The sequence below is a fragment of the Dermacentor albipictus genome, unplaced genomic scaffold (assembly GCF_038994185.2).
Source record: "Dermacentor albipictus isolate Rhodes 1998 colony unplaced genomic scaffold, USDA_Dalb.pri_finalv2 scaffold_39, whole genome shotgun sequence".
Classification (NCBI taxonomy): Eukaryota; Metazoa; Arthropoda; class Arachnida; order Ixodida; family Ixodidae; genus Dermacentor; species Dermacentor albipictus.
The window spans coordinates 1,789,914-1,816,803 of NW_027225593.1; the positions used below are offsets into that span (position 1 = coordinate 1,789,914).

General features: G+C 48.7%; 2 protein-coding genes and 1 long non-coding RNA gene across 3 annotated transcripts; 1 reads left to right on the top strand and 2 right to left on the bottom strand.

The window, feature by feature from the left end:
• Positions 1-26,890, bottom strand: LOC139052833 (uncharacterized). The gene is made up of 3 exons (XR_011510080.1): positions 26,798-26,890; positions 1,964-2,088; positions 1-184 (listed from the first exon to the last, which is right to left on the bottom strand). It is a non-coding gene; the product is annotated as an uncharacterized lncRNA (long non-coding RNA).
• On the top strand, positions 3,732-6,387 carry LOC135916786 (uncharacterized). Its single transcript, XM_065450238.2, has 2 exons — positions 3,732-4,695; positions 5,114-6,387. The coding sequence occupies exons 1-2, from the start codon at positions 4,019-4,021 to the stop codon at positions 5,691-5,693; spliced, it is 1,257 nt and encodes a 418-aa protein (XP_065306310.2). The 5' UTR covers positions 3,732-4,018; the 3' UTR covers positions 5,694-6,387.
• On the bottom strand, positions 5,722-7,904 carry LOC135916778 (myb/SANT-like DNA-binding domain-containing protein 1). The gene is made up of 3 exons (XM_065450221.1): positions 7,290-7,904; positions 6,402-6,564; positions 5,722-6,042 (listed from the first exon to the last, which is right to left on the bottom strand). The coding sequence occupies exons 1-3, from the start codon at positions 7,532-7,534 to the stop codon at positions 5,737-5,739; spliced, it is 714 nt and encodes a 237-aa protein (XP_065306293.1). The 5' UTR covers positions 7,535-7,904; the 3' UTR covers positions 5,722-5,736.

The window sequence follows — 26,890 nt, forward strand, 5'->3', positions numbered from 1 at the left end:
CGAGATCTGTTTCTGCAGGGCTTGGCACAAGGACTCCATGCACCTCGCGGCTTGGGGATCCGGAAATTGGGGATTTGGATTCCACGATGACGCAAGACATTCGCATAACGTCGAAGGCAGCCTCAGCCGCCGTATTATGGCACTCCGTGTGATGACTTCGGTAAAGAGGGTGACCGTAGTCATGCTGGAAGCACATGTGGAGAAAAAAAAATATTTCTTGAAGAATTATGCCTCAAGTAAAAAGCTATTTAGAGCTCCAATACATTCAGTGCAAGAAACTGAAATCGAAGTATCTGTATGTATGGAAGATAATTTATGTTTCAAGAAATAAGACCACATTCGGGGTTTCTACTAACCGGAAAACCCGGGAATTCTCAGAGAAATTGAATAGTCTCGAAATACTCAGGGAAAACTCAGGAAATTTTTTGCTTTTATCAGGGAAAATTAGCTGTAGTTTCATTGAAAGGGAAAGAAAGTCGTGTTAATGCTGGCTCCAGTAACATAGCAATTGTAGCGAATCGTCATTGACGCCGTGTCATCGGCACGAGGTAATGCCTGAGTGGTTAAATACCGATTTTGCAGACGCCCGATGGTACGAACATGCCCGAGAATTCGCATGGCTTTGCGGCACCACCACGTACTACATTATAGTCAATGTATGTTGCCCTGACTGCATGCAGGTCTGAAACGGCATTAATCAAGGCAACCGGCGCCGCCATTTTTATCATCTCGCCGCCTCAAACCGGCACTCTCACACGCAGATCCGTTGGCCACGGTAGCCACCACCGCAGCAACGTTAGACCTTGGTGCTTCTACTTTCTGTATTAAGCTTCTTGCGTGTGGTGCTGTGTTTTGCATTGAAAGAATTCGCCGCAGTCACCAATGGCACCGACTCCGCCTTTGTAATCCCAGCGATTGGCTTCGAAGCTCGCAGAGCACACTGCGTTGTGTAATGCTAGTCTCTGAAGGTTAGCTTTGCCTTAGTACAGCAGTATTACGCGGTGAAGGATAACAAGCGTTGGAAGGGGCAATTGTCACGGGGCACAGTGTGTATTCCTTAATTATACACGCGTGCGCGCACCCCCGTCTCCTGTCACAGTATGAGCTCTGATATATCTAATAAGTGCACTGGCAGGACTTGAGAGGTTTTTCGGATGTGCCTGTGGCAATTTAAGCCCTTAACGGCACCTAAACACATGCATTCATTCTTTTAGGACTGCCCGGTTTTTCGGATGTTCTTGCGCCCCCTAGGGAGTCCGAAAAATCGGACGTTGACTGTACAACTGACCAAGAGTGTGCTTCAAGTGATCCACGCGGTGAACGAGTGACATAAGGAGGATGAGAACAGAAAGGACCAACGCACTGAGGAAATAACGGGAAAGGAAGCGTGCCGCCGCATCTTTGAAGGAGCTTGAGCTCCAAAAAAAAAAAGTGTTGGCTGACGCCGAGATGCAGACGTCCCTCATTCAAACCAGAGTAAACTCCTTAAAGCGGTGAAAGTCAACACTGAGATGTTGTGTACGCGCTGAGAGTATGTCAGGACAGTTGAGGTTGACTTTCCAGCGGCTCAGAGACAATCTGAGTTGTGACAAATTTCCGACTTCATACCGATGAGCTTGCTATCAGTTGATAGAAATAGCTCATATTCAAAAATATTAACTTAGGCATGCGTCTCCTGCTCATTCGTATTTGAATATGTTCGACTCAATTTGGATTGGGATTTGCGATTTTTTTTCGCTGTGCCCTGTTTTTAAATAAAATAGATATTACTCCTGATTATTGAAACTGCATTAAGCCAGCTTTTTGTTTTAACATGCATACTAGAGAGTGACAGCATCGAGCAAAATGGTGTCAGCCGGTCTTGATATAAAGCAATGTTCTGGCTCAAAAGGAAATTTCGCAAAGGTGCTCAGGGATAACCTCGAAAACTCAGGGAATTTGTAAATCTCAAATTGTTCCACACCCTGCACATTATAGTCCATAGGATCCACAAGATCCTCAGGATTCAGACATTCTTCACCGGCCGCTTGTTTGGCGAAACGCTGTGCTGCCCCCTTAACGCAGTGCCTCAGTCGTCTCACGTAGAACCTGCGCAAAGAAGAAGAAAAAAAATGGTAGCCGAAAAGATTTAGCGGCTAAACTGTTGCTTCACAATTTAACATGACCAGCGCGTTTCGCTCAACGGAAGTTACTCCCGTTGTATAGCATGTTTTGACCACGAAGAGAAAGGATATCCCCAACCGTGGGCCATTTATCTAAAAAGCAAGAAGCGCTGCGAAGATTGGGTTATGTTACTACTCGCCTATGTGATGAACAATTTGTGTCACGCCCCCAAAGCCACGGCGAGTGCCCTGACGTTCGAAGTACGCCAAGCCGCCCACAAAGGTTGAAAAAATGTCGCAGTTTCGACCGAAAGGCGAAGCACCGATGATAGCAAATTAGTGGAAAGCTGTACGAAGTAAGGACAGTAGTTTCAGCAACCGTATATAAACTTCAAACATTCGCTTACTAACGAAAATAACAATGATAGAATATGTAAGCTTGACACAATGAGGACGTAGAAAGAAGCCGACACCCAGAGGCAGCTCATTCTTTGTGTGTCGGCTGCTTTCTACGTCGTTGTTCAGTCGCGCTTGCACATTCAATCATGGATTGAAACCAACAAGCCCGCCAACGTGATTTATCTAAATTAACAAGCACTGTGCCACGCGCGCACAGGTAAACATGAACACATCTGGCTCGATGAGCGCGAAAACTCGCTCTTAAAATGCAGGAGTTTCGAATTGCGGCAGCAGCAAGCGAATTGATCTTCGTGCATCAGTCGCTTCAGCGCTAACGAAACGTTGAAAGCACAGCGCATACCAAGCTACCGGCACTCTGCGCACTCTGCAAACATCACAGGTCGATTTCAAGACCCACGAGCGCCGGGAACGCGTCCTTACGGCGTCCGTCAAGGGCGACAGCTACGGAGTCCGCCATTCACGTGCCAACGCCGTAGTAGACGCCACAGTTGTCTCCACTCTATGGAGCGGCGAGTGAGGAGGACATCGAGGCACCTTAGCAGCCGCCGGAGAACGCTCTCTGACCCCCGTGCTTCGCGCGCGTCAGGAGAGGGCACGCTTCCGGCTCGCGTTCCTCGCTGGCGCACGCGTGGTGCTAGATTGAACCGTGTTCGCCGGCTCAGCCTCGCACGCTTTCACTCGCACATACAGCATATCCGGCACGCGGCGACGGTCTCATCGCCCTTGGGCTTTATACGGAAGTGTCCATATAATTGCTATCGCAATAGAACGCCTGAAAGTCCACAACCACGAAAAAACGTTGCCCTTGGTTCCCGCATTCTCGATCGCCTCCTTCCCGATGGTACGCTCGACGGCCGCAAGTTTGCGTTGAATTTCCAGTGCTGTCTCCCTTCGAACAAGACGCTTCGTGTGCTCCATAGTTCCATATTAGTAGAGCTAGAGGGAAATCTGGCGCTGCGATCGTTCAACCATCATGGGAATGATGGGAAGTACAGGATACGGATTTGCATTCTGTTGACTGGCGAACTAGTCTACAAGTGCTTTTCGGCAGTTTTGGTTTTGCTAAGCGCAATTTCTATAACCTGCAATATGACAGTGCAACGCAGAGCTCTCTGCCTTTTACCTCTGTCACACAAGCACGCAAAAACTCTTTTACCTAAGCGGTCCTTTACCGAGTTGAAAGACCTCTAATTAAAAGGAGTTGCGCTGCAGACACACGGCGCGGGCGATCTCCTTTTATCGTTTCCTTCCGAACACGCTATGGAAAGCATGGCGCTAGATTCTGAAACAAAACCAGTTAGAATAAACCAACGTATTTCAATATAGAAATTAGAAACGTACTATAATATGCTTGTTTTAGTGAATTTAGATACAGTTTATTCGAAAAGGTTAAATTAAAGAAGATTTAATAAGGTAGCTTCAAGAGTCTTCGCAGAAGTAGCAAATTTTACATGTTCGTCTAGCAACCTTGGGCCACTGTTTACATCGGAGTCAACATGGAGGTCGAGAATATGGGGGACTGCACGGACACGAAGGAAAAAGTCGAAATAGCATGCATTTTGGCAAGGATTCTTGCTGCAGAGAGCGAAGCAGACGCCGCAAAGGCAGTCAAAGACCGTATTAAGCGGCAGTTGCTACTCAACGGGTGTACATTTTATGCCTTGGCGCTTCCCACGAGAGTCTGCAACCGATCGACGTGGGCTTTCATCCGCCACGAAAAGTGGTTCGAGGAGACTGTGCCTCACCTCGGTGGCCACAACTTCAAGCAGTCGTTTCGAGTGAACCCCTCAACGTTCCGGTTTCTCGTGGAAAGTCTGCGCCATGTGCTCGAAAAACAAGTTACCAACATGCGTGACCCGATCACTGCGGAAAAGCGTGTCGCCATTGGCCTCTACAAATTGTGCTCTTCTGCCGAAGATAGAACTGTGGCAAACCTCTTCGGCGTTGGGCGCTCATCCGTCAACGTCATTTACAGAGAGTTTTGCGCAGCTGTTGTCTCTGTGCTCGAAAGTGACTGGATCAGAATGATTACTGAAGAGGAAATGCCTAGGCACATCCAAGAGTTCGAAGCCGTGTGCGATTTCCCTCAAGCTGTCGGTGCCCTTGATGGCTGCCATTTCCCTATTTCGCCTCCAAAGAAGTACGCCACCGACTACTACAACTACAAGGGTTGGTAAGTGGCCACGATTTAACTTATTTCATGTAAGTGTTCTGTTTGGGCCCATTTTTATAGTAGTAAAAAAAAGTAACTGACTGACCCATATTTTATTGCTAAGTAAAATGTTATTCAATTTTACCAGCAGCTCTTAAGAAAACGCGTAATTTGGTTCGCAGTCTTGCAGTGTTTAGCAGCGACAATTTTAATGCGACGACGAAAAGAGTTCTCCGCAGGACTGCAACTCCTATACGATGTAGAGTACGCTAACAGCGACCGGTTGTGGCATTATGTGAAATAATGTAATCCGAGCTGCACTCACAGCTATTAATAAAAGCAAACAGTAAAATCGCATCACAGTAGCTAAAGGCAGTGAACTCAGCAGTGCCATGCTGCACTAACCTTTATTCACTTTGCACTTTGTTTTTTCTTGCAGGCACAGTATTATCCTACTAGCATTGGTCGACCACAAGTATCGATTCAGATACTGCAATGTCGGTGCCCCAGGACGCTGCCACGACGCACATGTGTTTGGTGTTTCACGGCTGTCGAAGATTGTCAACAGTCCCCTTTTCAAAGCACCTGTTGCCGCAGTGGGTACCACAGCAGTCCCACCGATAATATTATGCGATCAAGCATTTCCACTAACCCCAAACCTCATGAAGCCATTTGGACACCGAACTGTCATCAGTGAAGCTGAAAGGAATTTCAACTGTCATTTATCTGGAGCAAGGAGGATAGTTGAAAACGCATTCGGAAGGCTAAAGGCCCGGTTCCGTTTCATTGCGAAAAGAATGGAGTGTTCTGTTGGCAATGCCCGTTTGGCTATACGAGCATGCTGCGTGCTCAATAACATTTGCGAGCACTTCAACGACAGTGTCCACCCACAGTGGTTAAGTGAGGTGCAGCAGTCCAATGCTACATTTCCACAGCCATCACGCAGAACAGAAGCTGAAATTGGAAATGCATCCGCCATCAGGACAGCACTTGTGGAATATTACAAGCGAAGGAACTGAACGCAAGAGTCCCAAGAATCAGCAACAATTGTGGAACACCATGTCAGTTTTTACTAAAAAACTTCAACATTGCATCTACAAGTTTCTCTTGCAACTTGAGCCCCTCTTTACGGAGATCCATTTCCATTTTGTGCGCATCAGCAAACTGCTCTCTCTGCCGTCGCTGCTCCTCAAGCATCCTTTCTTGAAAGTCGCCAGCCGGTTGCCTTCTCTTCCTGCGGGCACATTCGGAACTGCCACTTGCGAGGTTCCTGGATTCAACCTGTTGTACTGGCGACTCGGAAGGTGAACAATCTTCGGCGACGTCTTCACAAGAAGCAGAGCCGGAATCAAGCATGTCGAAGATCAGCTGCGTTTGAAGAAGGGATCCGAAATACATTGACCACATTAGTTGATGTGTGAAGCGGTAAACAATTAGTTCAGGGTTTTTACTTGCAAGAGAGCTGCCTCTCCTTGCGTGTATGTATTCACGTTTTTTTATTTTAGAGTCTGCATTTTTTTTATTCTCCAAACAGCGCACTGCCAAGCTTGCAAAATGAACAGCGCGTGAGCACAAGCAGAAATGAACCACAGTATTAACAAGAGCAGTCCGCTACACTGCAGGGTTGTGCAGATTATGGGCTTGGCAGCACAGCTGATGCTACATTATGTCTTGAAATTTAGTTGACTGTAATAAAGCATATATAGTCTCCACTATGCATTTCTTACTTCTTCGACGGAGGCAGTGCTGCTTGTTGTGCTCTCGCTGCACCCAGCCTCTTCCATTAAAGATGTATCGTGAACAGGCAGGGATCCTAGAAACCTATGGACTTCGGAGAAGAATGGCCAGCTCGGCGGTGATGACCCTGTTGTCATGTGTTTCAGGCAGCTCCTGGATAAGAAAACGAAAGAACTAAAATTTTATATACTCAAAATGTAAAGATATACACAGAGCAAAACGTTTGCCGATAGATACAAACGCGACTTGATGGTACAGAAAGCCTGAGAAGCGAAGGTAACCCTTTTTACTCGAAAAAATTTAAAGTTTCTCATGTTTTCTTGTCTGAGAACAACGCTTGCGCATGGTCCGAGAAAAATGCAAACCGTAGTCACATCTGCAGAAATGAAAACATGCAGACGACTTCCTGCTTCGTATTATATGTTGCCGTGAGAAGGCGTACAATATAATGTGAAATGCGCCTGTCCATAAGTTAAGGTTCCCGTTATCTTGTGACGAACGAAATCATGCTATTGACGACCTGCGCGGGTTGTCATTCTTCGCCGCATGTGAAGGCGAATTTGCGTTTACTCAGACCGACTCGCACTGTAAAGGAATTGCAGAAACAGCCTTTAGCGCGTCGTCGACTTTCGTGTGTGCAGGGCGCAGTTCAGCCCTGCAAAATTCGACGCTAGCTGAAATGAAGGGTCTCTGCCTTAAAACCTTCGTTACTACGGCTCCGTCCGCTAGATTAGGGTTCCGTCGCTGCCTACTACGGAAACAACGTTCGATGCTGAGGTCGCGACACCACAAACGAGAGCTTGCAGCTTGCGACCACAGCCTGAAGCCGCTTCAAGGTAAATTTAGCGCTCACAGCTTACTGCTGTGCTTTGTCTTACCTGTAGGTCTGTCCCAGGTTCTCTATCTTGCTGTGCACTTGCGCCTTTGTGCGAGGTACACCCATGCTCGTCAATGCTTGTGCAATGCCATCGTAAACGCCTCCGTTGTGCTTCTGCGCACGCAGCGAGGGCAGGTTGTCTTCCCATAACTTGATTAACGCCCAGGTGTCTCTCTCCGACCACTGTACCCGCGGTTTTCTTTGGCGTGCCGGAGGCTGTTCGTCGGTACCGCTCGCCGTAGCCATGGTCGCAGAAAATGGCGCGAATTTGCATCGTCTGTTAGCGTCACGTGATATTTTCGAACTGCTTACGAGAGTGCCGTGCAAAAAGTGCAAAACTGCGCCTACTTAAGGTTCAACGAAAGACAAAACCCTTTTTTGTGATGTGTACACTTGAAATAAAAATGCACTTTTGCTTCGTTTCTTTATTGCATGATAATTACTGGTGCCCACTGCGTTGGAGGCTACGCCTTTCCAGCCGTAAAAGAGATCGGTGATCTCCGGTTTCGGAAAAGACCGCTTCTGAAAAAGAGATTAAACTTTGGCGTGTGTCTGCGGATGCAACTCCTTTGTGTGAGATGTCTTTTTCTTCAAATGCCTTTAAAGTGCTCGTGTGACAGGGGTATTTGTTATGTTGCTGGAAGCGGCGATGGCGCGCTGGGCCAGCGGCTGGGACGCTGTTTGTGTCGCAGTGTAGCGTCGATGCCCTGACGACAAAGCGACGGTATCGTAAATATTGAAATAACATATTTTGATCGATTGGACCTTGGTTTCTTAAGTGTGTTAGGTTGGCGCTGTAGTGTTACGTTCTTTATGAAACTTCAGAATAGGAAAAAGAAGGCACTGCTGATAGACGACATTCTATAGTGGCTTGAGAATCAAATTTTATTAAGGACTTCATTATGCATTGCTCATTTATGTGTTCATTGAAATGCGTGTTGTAGGACTTTGAGAACACAAACTTACTTGTGGTAGAAAAGGTTGCCGCTTCCTCGCTGTTGTATAGTGTTGCAAAATGGGTAAGTGCAAATATTACGCCACGCCATAACGCTTCGGAAGCGGAGCGTCAATATAAAATAAAATGAAGCCGCAGCGTCCTAGTTAGTAATACAGCAGATGTGTTTGAAAGTACTTGAAGACGTGACAATCGCGACAGCCGACGCAGCCATACGAAAGAGCGAGAGAGTTCGCAAGTATCTGTCGTCTGCGAGAAAAATGTCGCGTTCGCAGCGAGCAGGCGTTGTAGCAGACGACACTGGTAGCATTCCTCTCAAGGACGCAACATTTTCTCACAATGCAACATTTTTATTTCCATATATACTTTATGAGTATTTTTATACAAGTACATGAACGGTTGTCATTGCTGTTCTACAAATAAATAAATAATTATTCTCTGGCGTTAAATCGTGAACAGAATCGCACAAGAATGCATACCCTGGTGTGCCCTCGTAATAAACCATAGTAACCCGTGCTTCAATCTCACAGTCTTACAAAGTTTATCTAACGTATGGTACGTTATATACACTCTAAGAAAAACCCCGGGGAAAACGGAAGTAACTGCGCCGTTAGGCGCTTTCGTCCCTCAAAGGACTAACTGCATGAATGTGCGTGCCGTGTGCAAATTTCGGAGAGTAAGTGTTTAGTCCCTGCTCGGAAAGAGAGCAATGGGAGGATGAACGGCAACAGTTACTCCCCAGTCACTTCGCTGTTTTCGTCCGTGTCATGGAGCGATGTGGTGAAAACGGTTTTGTCTATAAATCGTGAATGGTTCGAAGTTAGTGCATTGTCTATTGAACTGCATGCAAAGCAGCACCTTGCCTCTTCGTGAGAAAATTACGTGAAACTTAAAACTGGAATGTGACGAGGCATGCCCGTCGTGTGCACCCCATAAGTGAGCGATACACATTAAACGCGCAAGTCATTGATAGACGGCTAGATTTTCTTGGCCAATAGTACCTAAGTTCCTTCCGTTCCAAGGAGGTTGCGAACTGAAGCGATGTGTAGCTCAAACGGCACACGCTAAGTGACAGAGAAATTGCCCTTCTCTGTCGTCTTCGGTGCCCCGTTTGAGCTCGCTACACGTATACATGGCGTAGTGCCTCAATTTAAATCACCCTAAGAATACTCGGGCTGATTTCTTTTCGCAGTCGCTAATGGTTGCGAGTACACTCAACGTTAGAATCTCACTGCATAGCTTGCACAAAATACGGAGTCACTTTTATATTGCCGCACTTGTGTTCCCATGCTTAACCTTGTCTAAATATCCCGTCTTGTCAACGAAGCGTCACAATCTCCTGTTTACAATCCTTGATTATGTCGGTGTTGGATCACGGATAACAGAGGGAGTTAAAATGGCATGCAATAATTGTACAACTAACCTCATTGTCAACCACGAGCTAACTGAAAGGATTGAAGTGCGTTCCTCTGTTCGTCAGGGGTGCCCCCTGTCACCTCTTTTGTTCGCAATATATCTAGAGGCTCTCTGTAAAAGGATTATTGATAGTCCGGATGTGCGAGGATTCAGCCTAGAAGGATGTGAGGTACGATTATTAGCTTACGCTGATGATGTTGTTTTCTGTGACGATAAGGAGAGTGTTCGAGCTACCATGACAAATATGCGTGAGTTTTGTGACATGACGGACAGCAATATAAACCTGAATAAGTGTGCCGGCTTGTGGCACGGCCGGTGGCAAACAACGCCGCGTGTTTTTGAAGGTATGCAGTGGAAGTTCACGCCTGGGATTTATCTTGGTGTACCATTAGGCACACATCGAGACACTAAAGACTTATGGAATGGGAAAGTGCAGGAATTAAAAGCTCAAACTGATAAGTGGGCCGGACGTGACCTCTCTATATTTGCACGTGCGGCTATCTGCAGAATCTTCTTGGTGAGCAAGCTGTGGTATCTCATGCAAGCCCTGAGCTGTTCCCGATTCAACTTCAAGAAATTCCATAGAGTATTTGCTGTTTTTGTGTGGCAGTCTGAATATGAAAGAACAAGCAGGAACAACTTGTTTCGCAAGTTGGGTCAGGGGGGCTTGTCATTACCAAGTTTATACTTGAAGCAACTGATTTCTAGATTTTTGTTCTTACGAGACACGACAAATCCTTTCTTGCGAACAGTTATTCAAGTCCGATTGAGCAATGCCTTACCTAACTTTGTTGTCTCGATGAGGAAGGGTGGGTGTTACGCAACGAGTAAATTTTTACGTGAAGTGGTCGTAGCATTTAGATTTTTAAACCACCACTTTTCCATAGAATATTTGGCTACAGTCAGTCGTAAGCGGATAAGCTCGGATTTAATATATATTATGTTCCCAGAACCATTACATCGATTAATGTATCGCGAAGGCCAAGGGAAAGATCTCATAAAACGTGTGAAACGAATGATTGTACCGGGGGGAGTGAAAACATTCTTTTTTAAACTACATACTAATACCTTGCCTGTAAAAACATGGCTAGAAGAAAGAGGGGACTATTTACCATGGGGGACTAACTGTTTGATTTCCAAGAAACCAGAAACTATAGAACACGGTTTTCTGGACTGTTGGAGTGCGGTCTTCTTTTGGGATATTATGCAAAGAACTATTAAAAAGTAATTCCCGTTAGCAGCGAATGGTATCCGTTACCTATCCACAGTGCAAGACAGTATACCTTATGACATGTTCTTTCTTCTCGGCCTTCACAGTATCTGGAGAAACCGCATGGCTGTAAGGAATTGTGATATAAATGTGAGAACAGTAAACTCGTATTTTGCTGAAAATATCAGTAAACTACGGAAAGTGTTTCAGAAGTTAGCGTATGACGATGATCTGTTGTCATTGATGGATGCCCTTGCCAAAATGGAAGTTTTGTAATTTCAACCGCAAGCTTGAAGCGCAGCGGTGGGAAAGCGAATATTGTCAGATGGTGGGAGCAGTGTGTATTGATGTGTTTGCTGATTGTCTGGAAATAAAGAAAAAAAAAGAAGCGGCGTGGTCAAGTGGTTAGAGTATACCTGACTTATGAGCGAGAGGACGTGAGTTCGAATCCTGCTCTCGGGCACGTTTTTAGTTTTTAATTTTTTTATTTGGGTATAAATGCCTAATTTAATTAATTCCACTTTTGCAGAGCATCGGAACGAATTACCGTTACTCCTTTGAGGACCATCGGGCAGGGGCAACTGTTAGTCCTCGAAGGAGTAAGCGCATGGGGAGTAACAGTTCATCCCATGTCAGTTCGTCCCTAAAAGGACTAACGGTTGTGGCAAATCAGTTGGTCCCCAAAAGGACTAACCTCCCTACCCCTTTTAGTATTTTTTTCTTAGAGTGTAAGATACTGTAGAAGTAAGATAAAATTTTGCGCCATGATTTTGACATAGGTTTGTTTACTGCGCCACAAGCAAATGCCATTAGTCTAAAGGTAGAAATCAATCCGAAGCCCGTACTTCCCATCATTCCCATGTAGGTTGAGGAAACGCTCACGGGAGACCCCGTAGACACTAGCTCCACATTTTCCTCTGGAGTATTTATTTAGAAACTGTATGGTGTGTGCGCGCTCCCTCCTCCTCTTTTTCCTCGCTGAGGCAGTCGCCGGCGATGTCTGTGCGCGCGTCTGCCTTTCTGTGCGGCGCCACTGGCGCTTGGAAAACCTTAAAGGGCAACTCTGGCGATTTGTCGGTGTCCGCAAATCTTAATACAATTTTGAATATACGCTCGCTTTTTCACTCTGGTTATAGATCCGTTCCAAACAATATTGTATTTAGGTGTGCTGAAAATGAATTTTAAGCGTTGGTTGCGCGTTCTCTACTCGCGTCTTTTTACTAGCCACCTTGTGTTTGAGACTTCAGAGATATACGCCGCCACCGTCGGTGAAATCGTGGCTCTAATCGACACTGTCCATAGGACGGAAAAACTCTAAAATCTCCTAGTATCGTCAGGAGATATCATCGGCCATAAGCTTCGCTTCTTTGGCGTTACCGCCACGTGTATCGCGTGTGTAGCAGGCGCTCGGCGTGTTTACACTGTGGTAGGGTAGAATCTGACGTCATCGACGCATCGTGACGCTACATGAGGCAGGCATCCGTTTCTGTTTCGGTACCTCGTTTATGAGCATATAAATTTATTGTTGAATTTCTATGGAAATTGAACCACCCTCTCGGTGACAGGACTGTGAATATCGTTTGAAAGTGGCAATCGTCTCATCTGGTTTTATAAACATCGGAGTTGCCCTCTGAAGGACTAAAGATAGTCCGACGTAGCGTGAGCGCGTAACACGTTGCGGCACGTTGTCGAGAACAACCTGCGTCTATAGTGCGACCGATGGTTCGAAGCACTGGCGCCGCGAACGTAACCGGACGCGACCAACGCGCCCGGCACGACGATCGCGCGATCATTGGTGAGAGAGGAACCACGTGACGAGCACAATCGGGCACGCACCATAACTGTGGAGCAGCCACGGCTTCGAATCGGAATGTCATCAGCGCACCTGGCAGCGACACTTTGAGAAGTTTGCCTGCCCCATTAGTTCATGTTGCGCCGCCTTCCGCAGCAGTTCCTGGCGCCGCAGTGCTGTCGCATTTGCCGTAATGGCGCCAACGCGACTGCAGTCGCTTAGTGAAGAAGAACGGAAGCCCAGGGACGCAGAGTATTGGCGTGAACACAGATTGTGCCAGAAACAACCGAATGACGCGACGCAGAGCTGGGAATTACACGTACTGCAACACGTTGTGGAACGCAACAAACAAGAACAACGCCATGCCGACGTTCCAGGGAAAGCTGGATGCATTTGCTTCATTTCAACGTCTCCCTCATCAGTTCACCCCACGTCCACTTTCGCTGCGGGTTCTCCGTAACACGAGTGACAATGGCACGGCGAGTCACAGTACTTATAATGTCGTCGTATGCTTGCTTCTAAATGACACAGACATGTTTGATGGAGTTATTGCTCATCATTTTTGCTGACAGTTGTGATTCTCCTAACATTTAAATATTTTACCTTCCCGATTGTTCGCTTACTCCGTATATGCCAGCAAATGCTGCGCCATATGCAGCAGTTAAGGTAATAAATCAATAAAGCGTGACGTAGAATAGCCCGATGCAATGCCGTTTCGTTGGAGTTTATAAAGCACACAAACATAGTGGAATAACGCATGTCATATTCATGAGCTTTATTGATTTTCTTGCGATATGGCAAAACACCCCGATGCTTAGATTTGGGCGCACGTTAACGAACCCCCGGGGAGCCAAAATTATTCCGGAGTCCCCGACTACTGCGTGCCTCATAATCAGATCGAGGTTTTGGCGCGTAAAACCCCATCATTTAAATTGATTTCATTTCCTTGAAAGTATGTTGTTCTGGCTAAACAATTGAAGAGTCATTAGGCAGGTGTCCTTTATCGGGCCCTCCTCAAGAACGGTTGTATTTCACTTTCACACACGGAATGTAGAATTCCTATATGTATTTTTTTCTACTGCGTTAAAATTGTACTGAAATAATACACGCCGAGAAAACCTAAATGCATTGTTTATTTCATTCGTAGAAGCACTTTTTCTTTTGTTCATTCACTAGCTCCGCTAAAATGTATCTTGCTTATATATATACATTTCGATTCTGCTGGCCAAAGGACGTGTATTCGCAACTACTGTCGCTGTTAAATTGCATAAGCAGTGTCATACGGCGCACCAATATCTCTTGTAGTACTACAGGTGTTGAAACAAAAGGAAATAAACGACCGTCCTTTTCTTTTTGATCTAAGCATGGCGCCGTAGAACTTGCACCCAATTCAATGCCGACAGCCTTAGTTGTTTTCTTGAAGAGACCTTTAACACAGTCAACTTTGTCCTCGACGTGCAAAACGTGACAAGAGAGCCATTCTTGAATCGTTACAACCAACACGGTAGTGCAGGGCAGTGCAGAGAATGTACGACTGCATGCCATTCAGCTCATCAACCATCTGGGCCGCATTCTGTTTTCATACATGTACTGCAAGGAATGTGGAACGCAACAGCGCTGTATTAAAGCGAAGCTTGTTTTTTTTGCCTCTTCGTCTTTTCTACTGCTGCTGCTGTGCAGTCTTGCACGCCGCGTTGAAGGCGGTGGGGGCGGGGGGAGGGGGAGAAAGCTGGGGGCAAGATAGGCGACTTGAACAACGTTTCGGTGGAGCGGATCCACAATGCCCTCTGGACGCCGTAATTAGGCTTGACTTCCCCCACCCTGCATTAGCATTGCAGGGGCTGCCACGCTTGCCTCCGTGTTCACACGTGAAAGGAACCACTGCTCAGGGAGGAGGTAGGGAAAGGGTACAACCGAATCAGTCCGACGCAGTGAAGAAGCGGGTGATTCTTGGTCAAGAAACGAGTGAAATTTCTGGCGCTCATGGCAGTTCATCTAACGTGACACGATGGCAAGAAAATGCCCCGCGAGAGACCATTGCAAATGAGCAATGCTTTCTTCAGCTGTCTTCCGTAAAGGAGTGAGTGAATGTACGACATGCCTCTCTGTGTTCTCTGCCCAGAGAACTCAAACTGAGCATTGCAAAACGTTCCTTTATAACACTCAACACAGGTGACTTAGTCCGCACCAATGTCGGCTGTACTAAGCTACATAGGAAATAACGAGAACGACAACGCCTGTTATGGTACGTCCACACTAGCGACAAAAACGCGCGCGACACAACGCGCGCGGCAAGATTCACGAAAAGCGGCAGCTACGCGCGGCAAACGCGCGAATGGGTGCGAGACCCATTTTTCGCGGCAGACGCGAAACGTCCACCAATCAGAAGCGAGCCGCTTTACGAGCCGCGCTGTTGTGGCGCCACCTGTCGCATAAGCAAAGAATCATAATCTATGGGCTCCGAGACTGAACAGTGACACGCGCGCCGTAAAATCTCAGAGGCCATTTCCAGTCAAGGGGGCTGTTTTTGTTAAGCCTTACCACACCGCCACTGAGCCGTCGACGAAGAATTCGCCTCGCAATGGAGGCGTTTTTGGAAACCGTTCGCGGATATGCGTACCTCTATGATAAATCGAGCGTCGGACAAGGAGCTGCGCGCCAACCGCTGGCACATTATGGACAGCAGTTTAAAATGACAGGTGAGTAATTGGTGAAGGTGGGGAAGCAGAGTGTGCGCCTGGCCCTCAGTGTCCCTGTACCGCACTCAAAACTTTCTTGTCCGCTGTCTGGCACGTCGGCGTCGCACAAGTAAAGAACAAACAAGTATTATAGTGTTCACAGTCACCAGTAGCTCCTCGTCCGTATCCGACATGCCTGAGCGTGGCCGGCAGTGGCGCAAAAAAACACACACTTCCGATGGAAGACGAAATGGGCAGAACGGAGACAGGGTTGCCAGGTACAAAATGTGAAAAGTAGCCAAAAAATCTCGGAAAGTAGCCAGATAAGTAGCCAACTTTGGCCACATACAGAAATGTAGCCAAAAAAGTAGCCACGCTATGGAAAAACGTTGCATTTTCATTTATTATGCAACTCTGAAGACATTATCACAGCCAACACTTAAAGTTGCTTTTAGTAAATGCAGGAACATACAAAAATATAATGAAACGTGTATAAATGACTACAGCTAAGAGCGCTTTGATCAGCATGTAATATGACTAGAATATTGTTACGTAGAAAGACGCAGACGACAAGCTATGTACAAATATATTTACAAGGAAAATACGCTGCGCTTGGCCAAGAGGCAACAGCCCGCGCTAGCTTCTAAATCGTCGTCTTCGTCTTCTTCCTGCTCAGCTCTTCGTCAGTGGGAGCATACCCCGTAGCACTACCCCCGGCGGCAAAAGCGCCGTCCCGGAGCGACTAAAGGCTGGACTCTGAAGCAGTGTAGTAGCTCTTGAGCCTACTGACGTGCACGACATCACTAGACGCCAGAGTAGATGACGAGGTTGAGCTCACAGGAGCAATTTCATAAGTCACAGGCGTCACCTGGCGCAGCACGCGGTAGAGTCCTGTGTATCGCGAAAGGAGCTTTTGTGAAAGTCCGACGTGACGAGAGGGCGACCACAAGAGCACGAGCGCACCAGGCGAAAACTGCACGTCACGGTGGCGGGCGTTGTACTGACGCTGCTGAGTGGTTTGCGAGTCCGTCAGTCGAGCACGGGCAAGCTGGCGTGCATGGTCGGCGAGAGCGATGGCGTCGCGTGCATACTCGCTTTTTGATATCGAAGCCGGAGGAAGTGCCGTGTCAAGGGGCAAGGTCGGTTCGCGACCGTAGAGCAGATAAAAGGGAGAAAATCCGGCGGTGTCGTGCCGGGAAGAATTATAAGCGAATGTGACGTAAGGAAGCGCAATGTCCCAGTCGCGGTGGTCCTTGGAAACATACTTTGACAGCATATCGGTAAGAGTACGGTTTAACCGCTCTGTCAGGCCATTGGTTTGAGGATGGTATGAGGTAGTCAGCTTGTGTTGAGTGGAGCAGGAACGTACAATGTCGGCGATAACTTTCGAGAGGAAGTTACGACCACGGTCAGTGAGCAGCTGTCGCGGGGCGCCATGAAGTAAGATAATGTCCCGCAAGAGAAAGTCCGCGACGTCAGTGGCGCAACTGGTAGGGAGAGCCCGCGTGATAGCGTATCGGGTGGCGTAGTCAGTTGCGACGGCTACCCATTTGTTCCCAGAGGATGACGTGGGAAAGGGACCGAGGAGGTCTAATCCAACACGAAAGAACGGTTCCACAGGGACAGTGATCGGCTGGAGATGACCGGCAGGTAGTACCTGAGGTGTTTTCCGACGCTGGCAGGTATCACAGGCAGCAACATAGCGTCGGACAGAGCGAGCGAGACCAGGCCAATAGAAGCGGCGGCGGACGCGGTCGTACGTGCGGGTTACGCCAAGATGTCCTGCAGTAGGTGCGTCATGCATCTCAAAGAGCACAGTCTGTCGTAGATGTTTTGGCACGACAAGAAGAAGATCAGATCCGTCAGGGAGGAAGTTCCTTCGGTACAGAATGCCGCCCTGGAGGACATATCGGCGAACGGATGCGTCGGTAGGTGTAGAGCGCAGACGCTCGATGAGTACTCGCAGCGATAGGTCTCGGTACTGCTCATCGGCGATGTTAACGAAGGCAGACACAGAGAAAATGCCGTCGGCAGTACTACTGTCGGCGTCGTCAGGCTCGTCTACCGGGTAGCGAGACAGGCAGTCAGCGTCCTTGTGTAGTCGGCCAGATTTGTAGGTGACAGAGAACGAATATTCTTGGAGGCGTAGGGCCCAGCGACCAAGTCTTCCTGAAGGGTCTTTCAATGAGCATAACCAACAAAGCGCGTGATGGTCTGTGATAACGGAAAAGGGTCGGCCATATAAGTATGGGCGGAACTTCGCAACCGCCCAAACTAGGGCCAGACACTCACGCTCAGTGATGGAATAGTTGCGCTCCGCGGGTGAGAGGAGCCTGCTGGCGTAAGCGATAACACGGTCGTTGCCGCGCTGGCGTTGTGCCAGTACTGCGCCAATTCCGTGACCGCTGGCATCAGTACGAACTTCGGTAGGCGCAGACGGATCGAAATGGGCCAGAACGGGAGGCGTTGTGAGAACGTCGATTAGATGCGAGAATGCAGAGGCCTCGTTAACGCCCCACTGGAAAGGGGCGTCTTTTTTCAAAAGCTCGCTTAGTGGTCGTGCTATGGCCGCGAAATTTTTCACGAAACGGCGGAAGTAGGAACAAAGGCCGATGAAGCTGCGCACATCCTTGACACACTTCGGAACAGGAAAGTGCGTAACAGCATGGATCTTGCCTGGGTCCGGTTGCACTCCGTTCGCGTCAACGAGATGCCCAAGGACGGTAATCTGGCGACGGCCGAATTGGCACTTCGATGCGTTCAGTTGCAGACCGGCGCGACGAAAAACGTCCAGGACTGCCGAGAGGCGCTCGAGGTGCGTAGCGAACGTTGGGGAGAATACTATGACGTCGTCCAAGTAGCACAGGCATGTGGACCATTTGAAACCGTGAAGAAGGGAGTCCATCATGCGTTCAAAAGTGGCAGGAGCGTTACATAGACCAAACGGCATTACTTTGAATTGATAAAGACCGTCCGGAGTTACAAAAGCAGTCTTCTCGCGGTCGAGATCGTCCACAGCAATCCGCCAGTAGCCGGAGCGGAGGTCAATAGAAGAGAAGTAGCGAGCACCATGGAGGCAGTCAAGGGCGTCATCGATCCGAGGTAGGGGATACACGTCCTTTTTGGTAACCCTGTTAAGGTGCCGATAATCCACGCAAAAGCGCCATGAACCATCCTTCTTTTTTACCAGTACAACCGGTGACGCCCATGGACTACATGACGGTTCTATGATGTTATTGGGAAGCATTTTGCGAACTTCAGCGTGAATAACTTGACGCTCAACCGGTGACACTCGATACGGGCGGCGATGAATAGGAGGGGCATCGCCGGTATTAATGCGATGTTTAACAGTTTTAGTGTGGGCCAAAGGACGATCGTTAAAGTCAAAAATATCGTTGTAGGAAAGCAGAACGCGGTAGAGCTCACGAGCGTGCTCGGACGGCATGTCGGGCGCAATCATTTTCTGTAAGTCGGCGATGGTGCAAGTTGTCGACTGAGATGGTAGAGGAGGATCGGCTGAATTGCTGTCTACCTCAATAGATGCTATTGAGTGATCTTCGAATGAGCAAAGTTGGGCCAGAGACATCCCGCGTGGCAGCACTTGTGTCGTCAAGCCAAAATTGACCACTGGCAGGCAGACGCAATTAGCCGTAATAGATAAAACGGTATGAGGTACCGTGATCCCGTGTGTAAGGAGGACGTCTTGTAGAGGAGCTGCGATATAGTGACCGTCGGGCACTGGTGGGGATGACACTAGGTCAACGTAAGTCAGTGCCGTAGGTGGCAAGCGAACAAAGTCGACGGAACTGAGGCGACTGGGGTGTGGTTTAGCGGGATCCAGAACAGGCAGGTCAAGGCGGAGAGTACTGGCGGAACAATCAATGAGAGCAGAATGTGCGGAGAGGAAGTCTAAGCCGAGGATGATGTCGTGGGGACAGTGGGCGATGACTGTGAATAGCACGACTGTTGAGCGATCGGCGAAGGAGACGCGGGCGGCACACATACCAATTACGGGGGCTGTTCCGCCATCGGCGACACGGACAACAAGCGTCGTGGCGGGCGTGATTATTTTTTTCAGGCGGGTACGAAAGTCCGCGCTCATTACCGACAAATGCGCCCCAGTGTCTATAAGAGCAGATACAGGAACACCGTCGACTTGCACGTCAAGAAGGTTCAGATGAGTGGGCAACGTCAGTGGAGGATTTGGCGGCGTAGGGAGCAATGCAGCGTCACCTCGAGGCGCTGCATCATTCAGTTTTCCGGCTGGGAGCGGCGTCCGAAGGGAGTCGGCGAAAAGGAGCGACGGGGCTGGGGAGAGCGAGATTGTCGTCCTTGGGGCGAAGGTGAACGAGAATAGGGGCGGTTCGGCGCAGGAGAGTCAGTGGCGGCATTATCGGAGCGTGCGGCATAAGGACGAGAAGGGCCACCCGAGGGGCGGGAATAGGCAGTATAAGCAGACCGGGTCGGGGAAGTCCAGCGACTTCGACAGTGCCGAGAAATGTGCCCGATGCGACGGCAGTGAAAACAAATGGGCTTGTCGTCAGCAGTGCGCCATTCAGCTGGGTTGCGGAAACGTGGTGGGTAAGACGATGCGGGACGGGGCGGAATCGAAGAAGCCGGATGGGTATCAGGGTGATGGGCCGAGCAGATGGTGTGAAGGCCCATGTTTTCGAACTCCTGGCGGACAACTGCCTGGATCAGGGAAACCGTGACTGGTGCGTTGGTGGGGCTGGAGTCGAAGGCAGCCGGTTAGGCGGCCTCAATCTCACGCCGAACGATCTTGGTAATATCGCCGGTGGTGTTGGGACGAGGAGCGTCGGCACAGGAAGAAGTCGCTGGGGTGTTGGGCAGACGGGCAAACTGCTGATCGATACGTCTGCTTTTAGCGAGTTCCAGGCGGCGGCACTCTTTGAGAACAGCATCCACCGTCGCGACGTTGTTGAATACGAGCAAGTTGAAGGCGTCATCGGCAATGCCTTTGAGGATGTGGGATACGTTGTCCGACTCAGGCATGTGTGCATCAACTTTGCGGCACAGAGCCAGGACGTCCTGAATGTACGTGACATAGGGCTCTGTTGACGTCTGCACACGGCCGGAAAGCGCCTTCTGCGCGGCAAGTTTGTGACCGTAGGGGTTGCCGAACAAGTCTTGGAGCTTTTGCTTGAACGAATCCCAACTGGTGAGCTCCTCTTCGTGCGTCCGAAACCAAACTCGAGGTGTGCCACAGAGGTAAAAGACTACGTTGGCGAGCATGATAGTGGGGTCCCACCGGTTATTGCGGCTGACGTGTTCGTAAAGGCTGAGCCAGTCCTCGACGTCTTCCCCATCTTTTGCCGAGAATACGCCAGGATCACGGGGAGCGGAGAGGGTGATGTAGGTCGTCGAAGTGGCAGCAGGTGTCGGAGCCGGTGGAGTCGGGTTGGCGTCGCCGGGAGCCATGAAGGTAGGCTCGACGTACCGGCCACTGCGAAGCTCCGTGACGAGGTACAGGGAACGTCCACCTCCACCAAATATGTTACGTAGAAAGACGCAGACGACAAGCTATGTACAAATATATTTACAAGGAAAATACGCTGCGCTTGGCCAAGAGGCAACAGCCCGCGCTAGCTTCTAAATCGTCGTCTTCGTCTTCTTCCTGCTCAGGTCTTCGTCAGTGGGAGCATACCCCGTAGCAATATTATCACAAATCAGAATCACAGTGTAAATGTTTGAGTTAATCTTGGCGCACATTTCTCGAAGAAGGTCAAAGCTCGAGGCAACCTCGAGCGATCGCTTTCGTGATTATTTACGTGCGATATTGCGTCTTGGCATCGGACGCGTCGCAGGCCGTTTGCTACGCTCTGCAAAGTGAGATGCCCAGTCGCGCGAAATCTCGCAAAAGTGATCGTATTCCAGGAAACAGCTCTATGTTTTCAAGCTGGGAACACATAAATGGACCGACTACCCCGAGAGCGCGCCGGCCAGACCGGCCGCTGACATGCTGGTAGCATGTTTACGTTTATCCCGTGACCAGCTGTCCAAGTGTTCGATTTTGCAAGCTTCGGGCAGCTTCGGGTTGTCTTAGGATCCCACCTCACGTTGCCTTCCCATCAGGACCGGCACTAGCTGGCTGCCAGCGGGCTGCCAGAACTCCGAAAATCGAAGAAGCCCTATGTGTGGAAGGCCTGACGCGGAACGTCAATGCGAAGATGGAACACGCTGTGACGTCACCAGTGCGAAATCCTTTCCATGAAATGAAAGCGCCAGAGTATGATTGACAATGATGATGGACCTGCTTGAAAAGATTTGAAGTGTCGTTGTTGCGGGTTGGCCTAAATATTTGCTAATGTTGCTGCATAATATGAGCTACACAAGTTTCTATCCAATTTTTACAATAGTCAAGCTATTTCAAAAGTAGCCAAAAAAGTAGCCAAGTAGCCAAGGCATTTTTTTCGCCGCCAACAGCCTCAAAAAGTAGCCAATTTGGCGCAAAGTAGCCAAATCTGGCAACCCTGAACGGAGAGCGCGTTGTCGCGAGAAGTATCGAATGGAACGAGACAACGCGGGACTCCACGGGCCGCTGCCGCGTGCCGCAAAACGCGACTGTGGACTTGCCCGCACGCGTCTGCCGCGCGGGCGCTTGCCGCATGCGGCGTGTCGCGCGCGTTTTTGTCGCTAGTGTGGGCGTACCATTACTCGAGAGCTTCCTGGTGCATCTGCGGGTGTCGTCGCAAAGGCCAACGCAAAACACGCTAGGGTGCGCCAGCCTCCAATACGACAGCCGTACGTTCCCATACCGAGGCGCAATGTGACCGTAACTTCGTCCATGCACGATAACGTTACTTGCGAGAGGGTCAGCTTTCCCATCTTACAAGCCAATGCAATGACCATGCACAAATCACAGGCTATGCACGACTAGGATAAGAGGCAGCCTCTCCGGCTCCTGTACGTCGCACTATCGCGTGCCACCGCTGTTGAAGGCTTCTACCTAACAAATCGAAGCAATGATTTTTCATTTCCGCATCGCAGTGGTACTGCGGATAGAACACTACATGACGAGGTGGTTCTGCTAAACAAGCGGAAATTAAGCACTTGAGTACACGATCGACAGCCTCCAACGAGCCGCAAGGAACTGACACGCCTCAATCGTGTCCTTCAATGTTCAGACTACACGCCCCATACATTGAAGTGAATTGCGCAATGCCGTAAGGAGACATGGTCGGCTTGTCGGAGACTTGTAGTGCCGAGGCGCAACCGACTTCAAACGAGTGTGCTACTGGAAGTGACAGTCTTACAGCAGTGCTGGAGTGGCCACTTACAAGAACAAAATGGCCGCCCGTCCGTCTATTTGATCGAGAATGCTGTCCCGACCACCGGATTGCGAAGCCAGGTGCGCAGTGGTTGACGGCGGTGCTGAGGCATGCGTTCTGCAGCTCAAGTGTGGAGAAGTCGACGTTGCACGGCCGCTATTCACATTGGCCTCTCGGCGACGCAAAAAGAAATCAAACGCTTTCATGCGCTCGAGTTCGCTCGATATGCACCCGGAGCATTAAACCCTGGTTGTAAATACGACGCCGTCGGTGTTCATCGCGAGTTCACCGTTGCTTTAAGGAAACGGGAAAACCGCTGGCTGCCAACGTTTATGCAAGAGCTGTCTCGTGTGCGCCTCGGGACATGCGATTACAACGCACCGTTACCAATTTTTTGCAACGGATCTGCTTGTTGGCCTTGTTGGTGATTGATGAAAGACACGTTTTTTTGCTGCAAGGGGTCGCAGCCCAAATTAAATCAGTGGGAAGTGCTGACCGTGTTGTCTTTCTGTGTGTTCGTTTTGTGTGTTTTACCTTAGGGCGAAAAACATGTCTTTTAACAACATCACCAACTTATTGAGGCATATCTCCTAAAACGAAGCACAGCAGTTTCCTTGGGTGAAATAATCATGCCCCTGCTTTCGCAAAAATAAAATTAATTAGCTTTAGTGGAGCTTGTAGATATTGCTGAACGGCTGCAGTACTCGAGCCAGATACCCATATGCATAAGTCGTTTGCATATAGTCAATCACTCAAAGTAACAGGCAAGAGATTCCAGCTCGTGCTAGACTCAGCGTCTGCAAATTGTGCGACAAGTTTTAGGTATTATCATACGTAGACGGCTGTCATCGGTAATATCACAGTACTAAAGCACGTAAGCGTAAATTCTAGGCTCATCAACTTGGAATGGCGGATCGACTTTTACTCGCAACATAGTTAAAAAATAATGAAAAGAAAGAAAGGACAAGTATTAAACTTAAATTCGATTACGGGGCTGGAACGTGTCAAAACCGCAATTGGATTATGAGGCACGCCGTAGTGGCGGACTGCGGGTTAATTTTGACACTGTGAGGTTCATCAACGTGTCCGATATCTAAGCGCACGGACGTTTTCTATTTCGCCCCCGTCTAAATGCGGCTGCCTTGCTTGGGATCAAATCCACGACCTCTAGTAATGCCATAGCCGCAAAGCCACCGCTGCGGGCACAGAAATGTTGATTTGACGGTCGACAGCTTTCGTGGTGTCGCCTGGACCCTGCGGTGCGCTTTAATTAATGCGGCCCTGCTTCTGCCCGTGCTGCGTAGTTTGTCCGCTTGACATATTTTTATTTTTGAGAAATAGCAGGAACGTACTGTACCGTACCTTGACACTAATGGTATCCAGTTGGTATAGTAGTAATGTTTGCTTTGCTTACCTTCTCTCCGAACCCCGCCCCCCCCCCTTACCTCACTTGTATCAGAACTGCCTGTTCTCATCACAGTTCTATCTACGTCCCCTCTGGACTCGCACCTTAGTAGAAAGGGAAGCGCTGCAGTTTCTACAATGCTTCTGAGGGCAGAACGTGGCGACGGCAAGGGGGCACCAGAGGCGATTGTGCTCATTCGACGTGGTGGGCTGAAAACTAGTTTTTAGTGTCGCCTTTCATCTCCGACTCAACCCTCTCATATATTGTCATGTATGCACGCGCTGTGCCCTCCCCCCCCCCCCACCTGATGCGAATATGCCGACCGGGTTGCAAAAATTTTTCGCGGTCGCCATCTTGACCAGTGCGAAATCATGCATGAAGACGGCAGCCCCATCGGCGTTGCAATGTCGCGAGTAATGGCTTCTGCAATCGCCTTAGCTGCGCGCCATGAGCAGCTCCTAAGAGCGCCGTAGCAAGCTGAAATATTGGAATCAAAAGGGCGTGACAAAGCCAATAGAGAGACGACAGAGGAGTCAATAGCAATGGTATGCAGGCATAGACACTGTCCATTCCACCCATCATTTGAAGCGAGGATTGGTTGCGCCACCGTTGGGAGTGGATTTTTATAGTGCAGGATGGCTGCTTTTGCAGGTCCTGACACAATAACCTGCATTCGTAATGAACTTTCTCAAGCAGCTGTCGTGAGACGTAAATTAGCGGCATAGACGGCGCCAAACAAAATCCCGTATAGCTACAGACGACGTGCCGTCAGTCTATACCGTCAACTGCGAGCGAACGCCTTGATAGCGGCGCTAACATTTAGCAGTATAGTAAACTAATAGCAGGAGCAAGGTCAGTGGTAAAATTTGCAAAACTTTTTTTTATTTATCCTGTTCTTCTCACAAATACTCGAATTCTTAAGAAAAGGTATACCTCCGTGTGATTATCGGACATATCAAAGTGTGCAGGGGAATACCGACATGTATAGTAAAGTATTTCTGAACGCGTCCACTTTATAAGGTGCCCAATGCAACTGAAATATGTCTTTATATGTATGAAAGCAAATATAGGAAGAGAATATGCCCCCTTTCTATAGCAGTTCTGCAGCAACTACAAAAAAACAACACTATAACAGCCCAACCTGTGTTTTGGCTTCAATTCAACTTTATGCAAGTGGTGCTGAAGTATGTCAGCGTTATCGAAGTTTTGCCCCTCTCTCAGCATATATTACGACAAAATCGCCGCAATGAAAATGCCGTTTTCAAAGGCGTAGGCTGCAGCTGCGCCTGACCCTGGCGCAGGGTAGTCGTGACCTTGTGAAAATAGTGTTAACGTTATTTTCACTGCCAGTGCCGTTGCACTGGCAGCTGTTAACATCCGCATTTCGGCGACGCAAAAAGAAATCAAATGATTCCTTGGGCTCGACTTAGCTCAATATGCACCCAGGGCTTTGAACCCTGGTTGCGACAGCACCAGCGTGAATACGACTCCGGCGGTGTTAATGGCGTCTTCACCGTTTATTTAGGAAACGAGAAAGCAGCTGCATGCTAACGTTTATGCAAGAGGTCTTTCGTGTGCGCCTCGGTCGCTCCGACTACAACACACCATTAGATGACCACAGAGTGGGCACGGGAACATTGCAAGAAGCATGGCTCCTGATTTTCGCTTTGCTCCGATGCAGGTTACGCTGACGCTCTTCTTCACCTGGCTGATACCGGAATCGCTATCTCCCTCATGCCCATCAGCTCAGATGCTACCACCGCCACTGCCCGACTGTGGCCACTTCAACAAATATTTCATCCCTGCGCACCCGATGGAATCGCTCGCCTTCGGCCGTTCAGCCCCATCGACGACTGCATCATCGCCCGCAAGGAATTTAAGCTGTGGCCACTCCGTCCTCGGATTCAGTGGGCACGGGAACATTGCAAGAAGCATGGCTCCTGATTTTCGCTTTGCTCCGATGCAGGTGTGTACGTTTTCCTTGTACGCTAAAAAAAGCGATGACATCTGCTTATTGCTGTTCCCGTGCCCAGGGGGGCTGTGTGAAACTGTGCATGATTGCTTTTCTATGGCTTTCCTACTCTTGTGTTCCGGCGACATAGAAACGAACCCTGGCCCCACCACTCGATCCGAATCCCTAATTAGAAATTGAATCACTACCTGAAGACCCTGCAGAACAGATGACCGTAATTTTTCAACTGCTCAAAGATGTTCACTCCCGCTCATTACAAAGTTCGAAGGCACAACATGAGATGACCACAGACATTAAATCCATTAAGGCTGGGCAGAAAAGCATCGAAACAAAAATAACTAACGTTCAGAAGCGTCTGGATGAACTAGAAGAGAAAGGGAAAGTTCTTGATACCTTCAGCCATAAGTTTGCAGGCATGCAAGAATGTATTGAAAACCTAACTGTACAAAATAATTTTTTACGAAAGCGTCTAGATGATATGGAGGACAGGTCACGCCGCGATAATTTGATTTTCCATGGACTAACAGATTCATCTGAAACTTGGCAACAAACTGAAAGCACACTGACCAATGCACTAACAAAGGTTCTTAACTCGCTACCAAACGACCCATTTGAGCGTGTTCATCGTTTAGGAATATTTTCCCCTAATAAATGCAGACCCATCATTGCGAAGTTTACCAACTACAAAATAAAAGAACTAATCCTATCACATCGCAATGATTTCAAGGAACAAAAAATTTCAATAAGCGAAGATTTTTCACCCGCCACTCGAACTGCGAGACGGAAACTTACGGAATTTGGAATTGGCCATCCGGGTTCACCCAAATTTCGCCTTCGCTACAATAAGCTATACATACGCGGCAAATGCTTCATGTACAATCCTTC

Excerpts from the sequence above, each read along its gene's own strand:
- LOC135916786 (XM_065450238.2), top strand. The coding sequence starts at position 4,019 with ATGGAGGTCGAGAATATGGGGGACTGCACGGACACGAAGGAAAAAGTC. Across the intron at positions 4,696-5,113 it reads TACTACAACTACAAGGGTTG|GCACAGTATTATCCTACTAG; the intron begins GTAAGTGGCCAC and ends TTTTTCTTGCAG.
- LOC135916778 (XM_065450221.1), bottom strand. The coding sequence starts at position 7,534 with ATGGCTACGGCGAGCGGTACCGACGAACAGCCTCCGGCACGCCAAAGA. Across the intron at positions 6,565-7,289 it reads AACCTGGGACAGACCTACAG|GAGCTGCCTGAAACACATGA; the intron begins GTAAGACAAAGC and ends TTTCTTATCCAG. Across the intron at positions 6,043-6,401 it reads GCACTGCCTCCGTCGAAGAA|CTGATCTTCGACATGCTTGA; the intron begins GTAAGAAATGCA and ends CTTCAAACGCAG.